General features: G+C 42.4%; 1 protein-coding gene across 2 annotated transcripts in view; it reads right to left on the bottom strand.

Annotated features, from left to right (window-relative positions):
* dpyda.1 (dihydropyrimidine dehydrogenase a, tandem duplicate 1) overlaps positions 1-13,748 on the bottom strand; it is a 358,262-nt gene that overhangs the window by 234,913 nt on the left and 109,601 nt on the right. For both annotated transcript variants that reach the window (XM_062991432.1, XM_062991433.1), the window contains exons 7-9: positions 8,506-8,702; positions 7,267-7,348; positions 2,720-2,807 (exon numbers count right to left, since the gene is read on the bottom strand). In XM_062991432.1, coding sequence (XP_062847502.1) covers positions 2,720-2,807; positions 7,267-7,348; positions 8,506-8,702 — 367 coding nt within the window. The remainder of the gene's footprint in view (positions 1-2,719; positions 2,808-7,266; positions 7,349-8,505; positions 8,703-13,748) is intronic.

Genomic DNA, 13,748 nt, shown 5'->3' on the forward strand with positions numbered 1-13,748 from the left:
AAAAAAGATGTTATGTGGGTAAAAGCTGGGTGTAAAGCACTAAACGCAGGGGTGTCAGTAATTGAATGATAATGTATTCCTTGGCTCAGTCAGACAGAGAAATAAGATGGTGGTGGTGTGTATGGGGGGGGGGGGGGTTGGTGGTGGTGGGGGGGTTCTGATAAATAGGCACGCCAGCTCAGAACTACAAAGCAGCGTCAGTAAAGCAGATATGAAGTGAGCTGTGGACTTCACTGGCACCGTCACTATGATAATCAGTAATTGATTCAGAACGTCAGAGGTTATGTATTATGTATCGCGCACTTCTGAGAGTCGATACAGAAGATGAAGGATAAACAAACACTGTACAGTAGAGCCAGAAAAGCTGAGAGCGCTAAAGCCGTCCGTTATCTCATCATTTATCAAAATCCTCGACAGATTCGTCCTGCTCACTGTTCAACAGCTACTTGTTCCTTTTAGCATTTTAACTCTTCGTATAAAACTCAAAAGAAGATGTAAATGTCTTCTTAATAATTATTTTAGGGCTAGTAATCTAGTAATCTAACCTGCCAGATTGCCACTGTTGGGCCCTTGAGCGAGGCCCTTATCCCTCAATTGCTTAGACTGTATACTGTCACAGTACTGTACGTCGCTTTATATAGAAGCGTCTGCTAAATGCTGACAATGTAAACGTATGTAGGGCAGTGGTGGCTCAGTGGTTAAACTAGTGGACTAGAATTCAGAAGGTTGTGGGTTCAAGCCCCACCACTGTTGCCCACTATTGGGCCCTTGAGCAAGGCCCTTATCCCTCAATTGCTTAGACTGTAGCCTGTCACAGTACTGTAAGTCCCTTTTATCCAAACATATGTAGGGCAGTGGTAGCTCAGTGGTTAAGATAGTGGACTAGAATTCAGAAGGTTGTTGGTTCAAGCCCCACTACTGTTGCCCAACGTTGCCACTGTTGGGCCCTTGAGCAAGGCCCTTAACCTTTGAATAAAAGCACCTGAAAAATACCAATGTAATTGTGGATAAGATAATGGACTAGAATTCAGAAGGATGTTGGTTCAAGCCCCACCACTGCCAAGTTGCCATTGTTGGGCCCTTGAGCAAGGCCCTTAACCCTGAGACTGTAGCCTGTAACAGTACTGTAAGTCGCTTTGGATAAAAGCATCTGTAGAATAGCAAAAAAGGTAGAGGAATGGTTATGATACTGGACTAAAATTCAGGAGGTTGTTGGTTCAAGCCCCACCACTGTTGCCCAACGTTGCCACTGATGGGCCCTTGAGTAAGGCCCCTAACCTTCAATTGCTTAGACTGTAGCCTGTAACAGTACTGTACGTCGCTTTGGATAAAAGCATCTCCAAAATGTAAATGTATGTAGTGCAGTGTTAGCTCGGTGGTTAAGATGGTGGACTAGAATTCAGAAGGTTGTAGGTTTAAGCCCCACCACAGCCAAGTTGCCATTGTTGGACCCTTGAGCAAGGCCCTTAACCCTGAGACTGTAGCTTGTAACAACACTGTAAGTCGCTTTGGATAAAAGTGCCTGCAAAATGGCAAAAATTTAATTGTGGTTAAGATAGTGGACTAGAACTCAAAAGGTTGTCGGTTCAAGCCCCACCACGGCCAAGTTGCCATTGTTGTACCCTTGAGCAAGGCCCTTATGCCTGTGACTGCATCCTAAAACAGCACTGTAAGTCGCTTTGGATAAAAGCATCTGTAGAATAGAAAAAAAGGTAAATGCATGTAGAGGAATGGTTATGATACTGGACTAAAATTCAGGAGGTTGTTGGTTCAAACCCCACCACTGTTGCCCAACGTTGCCACTGTTGGGCCCTTGAGTAAGGCCCTCAACCTTCAACTGCTTAGACTGTAGCCTGTAACAGCACTGTAAGTCGCTTTGGATAAAAGCATCTCCAAAATGCAGAAAATGTGAACGTATGTAGTGCAGTGGTAGCCAAGTGGTTAAGATAGTGGACTAGAAATCAGAAGGTTCTAGGTTTAAGCCCCACCACGGCCAAGTTGCCACTGTTGGACCCTTGAGCAAGGCCCTTAAGCCTGTGATTGTAGCTTGTAACAGCACTATAAGTTGCTTCGGATAAAAGCATCTGTACGTAGTGGACTAGAATTCAGAAGGTTGTCGGTTTAAGCCCCACTACGGCCAAGTTGCGATTGTTGGGCCCCTGAGCAAGGCCCTTAAACCAATTGCTCGAAAGGTAGGAAACACCCTGAACCAGTCGCCAGTCCATCACGAAGCAAACACACACACACACACACACACACAATAAAAAATATCATCATTCCTATAGTCCTATAGTTTTCAGCAGTTAACCCAGGCAAAATAGGGAGGCTGATAACGTCTGATGGTTATGAGCATTAGGGGCAACAAGTGAGAGGAGTGAATAGCTCAGCGGGGGGCTGGTAAAGGGCCGGGCGTGGCAGGGTGTACAAAAGGAACCCAACAGGAGAGCAACACATCCACCACTGAGACGCAGGATGTGCTGTTAGCTCGGCCCTGTAGGACACAGTGGGGCAGATCGGCCAGGAAAATGAGACGCGAATGGAGTTCCTGGCAGAGAGGAGAGGAAGCCATTGTGGAGTGAATCATCGGTGAGCATTCACAGAGCAATGAGCCACCTGCACTGCAAACTGCTCTCAGCACCTTCACTTATCCTCACGTCGTGTGTGTGTGTGTGTGTGTGTGTGTGTGTGTGTGTGTGTGAGGAAAATATGATAAACTGACCGATTCCAATGAAAACAGCTTTATATCCCTCCTCTTTCAGCGTCTGTAGAGTAATTCCATCCCGGCCGAGTCCTTGTTCGCAGACGACCTAGCGGAGAAGAAGGTCAGCACACAGTCAGAATGTACAAATACTCGTCTGAGGTGGGACAGGACGGGTCACCTCCGACACTCAATTATTCAAATAAATGTAAGATAAGTGAAACAAGCTACGACCCAAATCACACGCTATCATAATATTTATTTATTAGGATTTTCACATCATGCTTTACACACTTTGGTTACATTTATGACAGGACAGGTAGTTACTAAAGCAATAAGCCACGAGAGACCGTGCGTTACTGCGATTTTATCACGGGGAAGGATGTTTTGTTATTGCTTTTATAAAACGGTGGTCACGAAACACCCGCTTAATGATTAGGATTACTGTTTATATTAATCTTTTCCATGTATAGTACATGATTAAAAATAGTGTTCAACCAAGTTTGTACTTTTTCTTTTCAGTGGCGTATTAATATGGAATGATGTGAGGTGGTCATAGGTGCGCGTATATCGGGGATTTTACAACGGCTTCGAACGCGGCTCAGCCAATCAGATTTTAGGACCGGAACTATCCGTTTTATAATTGTTTAATATCAAACACAGTCAATGGACAATTTTGTGTCTCCGGTTCACCTCACTTGCACGTCTTTAGACTGTGGGAGGAAAACAAAGCTCCAGGAGAAAACCCAGACAGACGCGGGGAGAACATGCAAACTCCACACAGAAAGGACCCGGATCGCCCCACGTGGGGATCGAACCCAGGACCTTCTTGCTGTGAGGTGACAGTGCTACCCACCAAACCACCATGACGCCCCATTTACACAATATTAATAAAACTATCCAGAATAGTTGGGACTGTGTGTGAAATGCAAATAAAGACAACAAGCGGTAAATTATAAATCCAATAAAATGAAAACAGAAGGAAGACACTTACTGTTCTACCATAGCAATTTATTTACAACTCCAAATCAGAAAAAGTTGGGACAGCATGGAAAAAGCAAATAATAAAAAAACACAGAGTTTCTTACATTAACTTTGACTTTTATTTGATGTCAGACAGGATGAACCTGAGATATTTCATGTTTTATCTGCTCAACTTCATTTCATTCATTAATAAACATCCATTCCTGCATTTCAGGCCTGCAACACATTCCAAAAAAAGTTGGGACAGTAAAGCATTTACCACTTTGTAACGATGCAGTTCCTTTTCACCACACTTAACCGAGGAGACCAAGTGATTTAGTGTTTCAGCTTTTATTTTGTCTCGTTCTTCCTGCAAACACGTCTTAAGATGTGCAACAGTACGGGGTCGTCGTTGTCTCATTTTTCCTTTCAAAATTCTCCACACGTTCTCTATTGGGTACAGGTCAGGACTGCAGGCAGGCCAGTCCAGCACCCGTACCCTCTTCTTCCTCAGCCATGCCTTTGTAATGTGTGCAGCAGGTGGTTTTGCATCGTCTTGTTGAAAAATGCTGGACGTCCCTGGAAAAGACGACGTCTTGAAGGCAGCACATGTTGCTCTAAGATCTCAATGTACTTTTCTGCATTAATGCTGCATCACAGAAGTGTTACTGACCTTTGCCAAGGGCACTGACACCCCCCCATACCATGACAGACCCTGGTACTGACACACCCCCATACCATGACAGACCCTGGTACTGACACACCCCCATACCATGACAGACCCTGGTACTGACACACCCCCATACCATGACAGACCCTGGTACTGACACACCCCATACCATGACAGACCCTAGTATTGACACACCCCCATACCATGACAGACCCTGGTACTGACACACCCCCATACCATGACAGACCCTGGTACTGACACACCCCCATACCATGACAGACCCTGGTACTGACACACCCCCATACCATGACAGACCCTGGTACTGACACACCCCCATACCATGACAGACCCTGGTACTGACACACCCTATACCATGACAGACCCTGGTACTGACACACCCCCATACCATGACAGACCCTGGTACTGACACACCCCCATACCATGACAGACCCTGGTACTGACACACCCTATACCATGACAGACCCTGGTACTGACACACCCCCATACCATGACAGACCCTGATACTGACACACTCCCATACCATGACAGACCCTGGTACTGACACACTCCCATACCATGACAGATCCTGGCTTTTGGACTTGTTGCTGATAACAGTCTGGATCCTTTTCATCTTTGGTCCGGAGCACACAGTGTCCTTTTTTTTCCAAAAAAGACCTGGAATGCTGATTCATTTGACCACAATACTGACATCAAATAAAAGTCAAAGTAAATGAAAGTAACATTGCATGTTTATTTTATTTGCATTTTCCATACTGTCTCAACTTTTTTTTATTTGGCTTTGTATTATTTTTATTTGTTAACTGTGCTTACTCTGCTATAAGCTCTGCTTATTCGGCTTGTATTTGTAGTGAGAGTAGCAAGCAGGTTGAAAAGAAACTGAAGAGATGGAGAGATGTACTGGAGAGAAAACAGGAGTAAAAAAGTGTGTGAATGAGAGTTGAGGTGATGAAAGTGGACGAGTTAAAATACCTGAACACAAAACGTGTTTCCACTACACAACAGTCCATTTAAAGTCGAAGCTTAGCCAAGTGAAGCTGGCAGGGTTTGTGTAGAACGTTTTAACTCGTGTTTATGGATGCTGTGACTGCCAAACTGTTCACAATAACAATGACAAAGTATTCACAGACACCCAGGAAGCATAACGAAGGCTTTCGAGGGATTAAAGGATTTAGAATTTCTTTGAATTCTCTAAAACTTTCAATAATATTATGCACTGAGGGCAAAATACCTGAAACATCTGTATTGTTTGGTAGTGGAAAGAAATTATTGAATTGTTTGCTAATGCAGTTTGCATTTAATGTTTACAACGAGTGAGGAATTTCATTAGTGGAGAGAACTTATGAGCAGTAATAATGAAGAGAAGTCCACCAACCAAATATATCCAGCCAACAGCGCCCCGTGGGCAGCGTCCTGTGACCATTTACATTTACATTTTCAGCATTTAGCAGACGCTTTTATCCAAAGCGACTTACACAGTGAGCGGAACACAATGAGCAATTGAGGGTTAAGGGCCTTGCTCAGGGACCCAACAGGCAACTTGGTGGTGGCGGGGCTTGAACCGGCAACCTTCTGTTTACTAGTCCAGTACCTTAACCACTGAGCTATCACTGGCCCACATGAAGCGTGACCACTGATGAAGGTCTAGAAGATGACCAACTCAAACAGCAGCAATAGATGAGCGATCGTCTCTGACTTTACATCTACAAGGTGGACCAACTAGGTAGGAGTGTCTAATAGAGTGGACAGTGAGTGGACACGGTATTTAAAAACTCCAGCAGCGCTGCTGTGTCTGATCCACTCATACCAGCACAACACACACTAACACACCACCACCATGTCAGTGTCACTGCAGTGTTGAGAATGATCCAAATAATACCTGGGACAATCCTGACCATTGAAGAACAGCATGAAAGGGGGCTAACAAAGCATCACCTAAATAATACCTGCTCTGTGGGGGTCCTGTGGGGGTCCTGACCATTGAAGAACAGGGTAAAAGCAGGAAAAATAAGTATGTAGAGAAACAAGTCAGTAATTGTAGAACTACAAAGTGCTTCTATATGTGTATACACACACACACACACACACACACTCACACCCACATATACCCATGGCTGACTGAATGTCTTAAGACTGTGGGAGGAAACCGGAGCACCCAGGGGAAACCCACACAGTCACGGGGAGAACATGAAAACTCCACACAGAAAGGACCCAGATTGCTCCACCTGAGAATCGAATCCAGGACCTTCTGTCTGTGAGGTGACAGTGCTACCCACCGAGTCACTGTGCCTCAACATCATTATTATTATTATTTTATGTATCGTTTTGTTAAGCAGGATCTGAAAACAGTGATGCCTCTTCACAAACACAGACGAGCCTAAACCTCAGACGGTCTGTCCCTCCCTCCTCTCCTCTTTTTACAGCAGCGGCGTGCATGCAGATTTCGTTATCGGGTAGCCCCCCTCCGTCCCAGCTCGCCACCTTTCCAGCAACTGGGAGAAAAAAAGCATTTCCTGTGCAGGATGAATGCTGAGCAGGTGTGCAGGAGGAAGAGGACTATCGATTGCCCTTTCTCACCACAGTGGCATTCAGGCAACAGACAGACGAGCCAGCGAGCCAGCGCCCAGACCGGCATGCGCCGCCGCCCGCCTCCCTAATGCAGCTTTTAATTGTTCTTTATTAATGCGGCTGACATTTGGGCTGCCGATCCTCCCCGAGACCTGTCACCTTCCATAGCCTCTGATGTGAGCAGGAGAGAGAGAGAGAGAGAGGAGGGAGCGACGGAAAGCCAACGGAGGACGCGAGGAGAAAGAAATAAGAGAAAGTGAAGCGAATGAAAGAGTGCGCGAGTGTCGCCGGCGAGAGGGACGGCGATAGGCCGGCCGAGGTGTATAAGAGGTGAGATGGCGCTCATTACCTTCACTCCCAGGTCTTTCATCAGGTCCAGCTCGAACTGCACCACCTCGTACGGAAGCCGGAACTGAGGGATCTCTGAAGAACTTAAACGAAATACACCAGGTAAAAAAAGAGAATGAGGAAGAGAGAGAGGCAGCGGGAGACCGATAGTCGTGGAAAATTATAAAATAAAACAGTATATATATATATATATATAAAAACACTCTGGCTATTTTCTTCTCTTATTCCATTTGATGTGCTAGAGGTCTGGAATCTCATCTCGCTGTCAAACTTCATCTCCTCATTGTAATTCACCGCGGCTCGCTGGACCTGTGAAGCTCATCCGGACGTGCACAGGGCTCCCCACCACAGACGGGCTGACCGGGGTGAGAGCGCCAGGGCGTAATTGATAACCCCGCTCTACCTCGGCATTTGAGAGATGAATATTCCCAATTACAAAGACCATTTGTTAATTATTCTGACCTTAAGGAACGCTCTCCATATCGATCAGGGCTGGTCTGAGCGCTCTGAGGCTTCGGTAAGGGCGCATTCACATGAGAAGCGGCAAAACCGCTTAGACTTGTTTCCTATGGATTGAACTATGACGCAGTTTGCTGCTGACCTTTTTAAAGCTCCTCCAATGAGACGAACTGTTTGATATGATGCGGTAAAAGCGACTCAGGCCGTAAGAACAATGCTTAACGTGACTTATTGTACTAAAACACTGAGTGAGGAATTACATTAGTGGAGAGAACTTATGATCAGTAATAATTAGTGACGGGCCGATCCACAGTGTTTCAGTTCCGATACACAACTGCCGAAACTGATACCGATACTTTAATATTATTATGATTGTTATTGTGTTAAGGGTTACAAGGCTGAAACCACACAGAACATCATATTAAAAGAGCAAAAAAAAAGTGGGATATTCTTTTAGTACATTAAACCACATTTAGACTCGCGTTTTAGACTCTGAGAAGCTGATTCTCACAATTTCTCAGAACCTCGAGCTGTAACACAAGTTTAAAAGTGAAACAGTGAGGAAAATACAGATGAACACAGACACATGTGGAGCTTTCAGACTGGATTTGAAGCTTATTCCACACAAATGCAGATTTATCTCATATTCACACTTTATAAAAGCGGTGGTTTGCGGCGAGGCTCGCGGTTTTGCCGCATATCATATCAATGTACACTAACACAAGGCAGAAGACAATGACGACGAAATGAGAATAAAAGGATCCGAATCCTGGGGGCCTACCTCAGTCCGCCGACGTACTTCTCCTTCTCGAAAACTGTCACATCGTCGTAGCCGAGACGAGCCAGGAAGGAAGCGCAGCTGATGCTGGCAGGGCCGCAGCCAATCAGAGCTATTTTGGAATGGTAGCTCTCGGGCATCTGATCAGAAGGAGGAAGATCTGGGTTTCTCACCTGAGGGATACCCATCCTACTAAACACCTGTAAACACAGCCAGGAATGAAATACAAGCGGTTAAATACTGAAATTCTGTTTATGCTTTGAATTGTCATGGTCAAAGTCTGGGGTGCTCGGGTGGCTCAGTGGTAATTACGACCTCTGCTGGTTGATCGATGGCGCCTGCACAGAGATGGGGAAATAAAGGAGATCAGTAAATTTGAACCAAACTAATGCAGGTGAAAAGAAGTGGTCGGCTACTGCATATGTTTGGAGGGGGCATGTGTTAGTTATGGCTCTCCTCGGTCAGGAGTGGAGGTCAGCAGCAACAGAGGAAGCAAAATGTGATCGGGTAATCGGATACGACTAGATTACAAGAAAAAAATTTGAACTGCTGTTCTTAAACAGCAGCTTCTAAGACCACTGCATTGTAAAGCTCGCTTGATTGACTTACTATTTTTTTTAAATAGAATAAATAAAATAAATAAATAAAGTTTGTTTGTTTGTTTATTAGGATTTTAACGTCATGTTTTACACTTTTGCTACGTTCACGACAGGAACGGTAGTTACTCATTAAAGGTTTATCAGTTCACAAGGTTATATCAAACAGTCTTGGACAATTTTGTGTCTCCAATTCACCTCACTTGCACATCTTTGGACTGTAGGAGGAAACCGGAGCACCCAGAGGAAACCCACGTGGACACAGGGAGAACATGCAAACCACACAGAAAGGACCCGGACCGCCCCACCTGGGGATTAAACCCAGGACCTTTCTGCTGTGAGGTGACAGTGCTACCCACTTAGCCATTGTGCCGCCCAATAAATAAAGTAACTTTATTTTGACATTTTGCCCACTTGTGTTTGTGTCATACTGTCCAGTAGATCGTGATTTTGGCCTATTTGCACTTTTTTCCCTAATGACCGACTTTAATTCTCATCCCATACATACATCCCTGTTTACAGATGTTGTTTAAAATAAATACAAAAATCAATAAAAATAAAAAAATAAAAAAATATGTAAATATATAAATATTTAAATAAATAAATGAATATATAAATAAACAAATAATAATAATAATAATTATTATTATTATTATTATCATTATTATTATTTCAATGATAATAATAATAATAATGAATAATAATAATAATAATTAATAATAATAATGATAATAATAATAATAATAATAATAATAATAATAATAATTTATAATAATAATAATAATAATAACAACATTGCAACTTGGTGGCTCAGTGGGTAGCCAGAAGGTCCTGGGTTCAATTCCCAGATGGAGCAGCCCGGGTCCTTTCTGTGTAAAGTTTGCATGACCTCCCTTCGCATGTGTCTGCGTGGGTTTCCTTCGGGTGTTCCGGTTTTCTCCCACTGTCCAAAGACATGCAGTCAGATTAACAGGAGACACTAAAGTCACCCTGCGTATGTGTGCGAGTGTGTGTTTGCCCTGTGATGGACTGGCGACCTGTCCAGAGAGTGATTCGAACCCACCCTGACCCGGAACAGAATAAAGCAGTGGTAAAACTGACAATGAATGAATGAATGAATAATAATAATAATAATAATAATAATAATAATAATAATAATAATAAATATAAAGTATAATAGCTTTCTAATTTAAACTTATTCTTTTAAATTTATATTTATAAATTCATAAAGAAACGAGTGGGAAACAAACGATTGACACGCCTGAGTGGAAATCAAATTTTTCCTGCGATCAGTGCTTCGGATTGAAAAGAAAACGACGTTAAGCCAGGATGACATTTATGCATTTCACTCTGCTGTTGTTTCGGTGCATGAGCAGAGGAAGAAAACAGCACAACACACGAGCAGAAAGTCGTTTACCCCGCGAGTAACCGTACAGAGACATCAGACGACGATGATAGCTGGAGAGATACATAAAGAATAAGGCGAGTTATACAAACAGGCCTTAATGAGAAGCCTGTAGCGGTATATCCATTAACAATCGTAAAACGAGAAGGCGAGCACTCCGTCTTCTTAATAAGATTATCCAGGTCCATACGTAGAGGCGTGTGTTGTTAATATAATATTATGCCTGAGCGGGCAACATTATAGGTGATATTAATTTAGTTATTCATGAATCTCATGAACTGTGAAGCCCCAAATTGCTGCATGACAATGCATTTCTAATAATCCCTGAGAGCGCTTTAGCCACCCGTCCTCCTTATTACTGCTGCTGCTGAGAAACAAACAGCCATCGATTCTCAACACAGGCTCAGGGTTAGCTTCATCCTCATCATCTCAGCTGGACATGGCTTACACATTTACAAGTAAATTCTACCTATGATTTAGGTCAGATTTGTGTTCTTGCACTGTTTTCTACTCGCACCAGAGTGAGGAAGTTTGATGAAGCTCTTCTGTAATACTAAATGAGATGGGAACCTGGTGTGTTTGCACCAAAAATGTCCAGAACTTACAATGGACTTGATCACAGACTATATTTATTTATTTGCTAGTTATAACTTTCAGTTCAATTTAATTTTGTGTTTGTATGATTTGTGTAAATCCTATTTATTTAAAGTATCCTCCAGGCCACCCAAAGAGGACAGAGGTCCCTGCTGAGTCTGGTTCCTCTCAAGGTTTTTTTCCTGTAATTTTAAGGGAGTTTTTTCTTGCCACTGTCGCCCTCGGTTTGCTCAACAGGGGTTTTTGGTCTGTCGGTCCTGGATTCTGTAAAGTTGCTTTGAGACAATGTTCATTGTGAAAAGCGCTATACAGTGGTACCTCGGTAAACGTCCTTAATCCGCTCCAGATCCTTGGACTTATACCAAACGAATTTTTCCCATAAGAAATAAAGGGAAAATGATTAATCCGTTCCCATGAAAAAAATCCTATTGTTATTGGCATATTATACGTTGATGGGGTTGTATAAAATAATTTATAAAACGGATAGTTCCGGTCCTAAAATCTGATTGGCTGAGCTGCGTTCAAAGCCGTTGTAAAAGCCCCGATATAGGCACACCTATGACCACCTCACATCATTCCATATTAATACGCCACTGAAAAGAAAAAGTACAAACTTGGTTGAACACTATTTTAAGTCATGTACTATACATGGAAATGTCCAGATTAATATAAACAGTAATCCTAATCATTAAGCGGGTGTTTCCTCCAAGAAATAGTGTAATAGTTTGCGAATGTCATGTTGGTCCTCATGTTGCCTAGAGGTAAACAAGGGTAGCGCGTGGTGTCGTGACTCATTGTCACCCATACAAGTTCTAGCACGCGAGTCGTATTCCAAACAAAAGTTGTAAACCAAGCTAAATGTTTCGCGTCCAAACAGGACTTATACCAAGTTGAACTTATTCCAAAGCGGACGTATACCGAGGTACCACTGTATAAATAAACTTGACTTGATTCTTGCCCCATTAAACCCCTCGTCACTTCTCACGTTTGTTTTCGTGACTAAACGTAGTTTGGGAGACCAGACAGACTTGTCTGAGATTCCTCCTGGTGATAGACGGTGTAGTGTGTGACTCCCTATCACTGATCAATAGTGTAGTGTGTAAACCACGACTTAAAAGACTCCCGATTACAAGAGATCCAGTCGTCTATTGTGAACTGTACAGCCATCTTAACAACTTGAAAGTCGTGAAGTGTAAACTTGGCATAAGTTGCCCATGATGAGAGTAAATGTAAATATAAATATAAATGTATCTAAGGCAGTCTTAGCCTAGTAGTTAAGGTACTGGACTAGTAATACTAATAATAATAATCCATTTTATTTATGGCGCCTTTCAAAGCACTCAGGGACACCTTACAAAAGCAAGAAAGCAACAGGCATCAACAAACCATTAACATCTAATAGAAATCAATAAGATAAATACAATAAAATCAATACAATAAAATAAAAAAAAATCTGTACAAACTCACCCATAAAATCAATACAATCTCTAAACAGGAAAATGTACTCACTGCTAGGCAAATATTGGGGGTAGTAGTACCAATCAAGTTCGAAAGATTAGTAGTAGGCTAGCTTGAAGAGGTTTGTATTAAGTTGGGATCTAAAAGCAGAGAAACAATCGATAGTAATCCAAAGGTCGCTGGTTTAAACCTCACCACTGCCAGGTCGCCACTGTTGGGCCATTGAGCAAAGCCCTTAAGCTCAAACCCACACCGAAACCTTATCAAAAATCTGTAGAAAGACCCAAAGACGGCAGTTAAAAGACTCTCGCTCTCCAAAGTAACAAAGCTTGAGTGGATCTGCTATGAAGAATGGGATAAACTAAACAAATCTGGGTGCGCAAAGCTAGTAGGAATAAGGAACATTCTATGTAGTATTAAATCAAGGGTCTGAAAAGTAAAATCTCTTTCATGTTTAATTCATTTTCAGAAAAACAACAACATGGGGCTGGGTGGTATGACCAAAAATTTGTATTATGGTATTCTTTAGGATCCTGATGGTTTCATGAAATATAATGGTATTTTTTAAGATTCTGGCAGTATATCCCGGTATTTTTTGTATGATTGGGACGTTTTATATGTCTGTGGCTGATTTTACTGTCATAAGTACATATAATATAAAACATTTTAATGTCACCATGTATATAATGAAGGTTTTGATACTATAAGTTTTATTTGGCCCCAAAAAATGACACAATATATGATGGAATCAGTACACGTGAAACAGCTGCAATAAATACAATTTTTATTGTTTATTTAATATTTCAGTATTGTGCAATTACCCTTAGCTCTTCATTTAACAAATAAAACCTCGTTTGAAAAGTGGACGACTTTAAATATCTCAGATTCCAGTTCACTTATAACGTTGGCTTAGTGACTGACCTGAAGTATTTTCGCCTCGTAAGACAAACCAGGAATCCAGAGTTTTAATTATTGCTCTGAAAGCTTCTTTCTCGACTGTCTATAGAGGAATCGTGTCCTTGTACATGTGGATCGTTACGAGCGTTCGTAATGTCGTTGTTTGTAACAGCCGTGGCTCAATAAACCGTACAGTATAGAGATGTTTTAATCTGTTCTAAAATGCCGACATGCCTCATTTATTTGGCAGGTTCTTCTGGTGCATATTTGGTCTCCCTCTCTTCATCCTCCATCTG

The sequence above is a fragment of the Trichomycterus rosablanca genome, chromosome 3, assembly GCF_030014385.1.
Source record: "Trichomycterus rosablanca isolate fTriRos1 chromosome 3, fTriRos1.hap1, whole genome shotgun sequence".
Taxonomy (NCBI): Eukaryota; Metazoa; Chordata; class Actinopteri; order Siluriformes; family Trichomycteridae; genus Trichomycterus; species Trichomycterus rosablanca.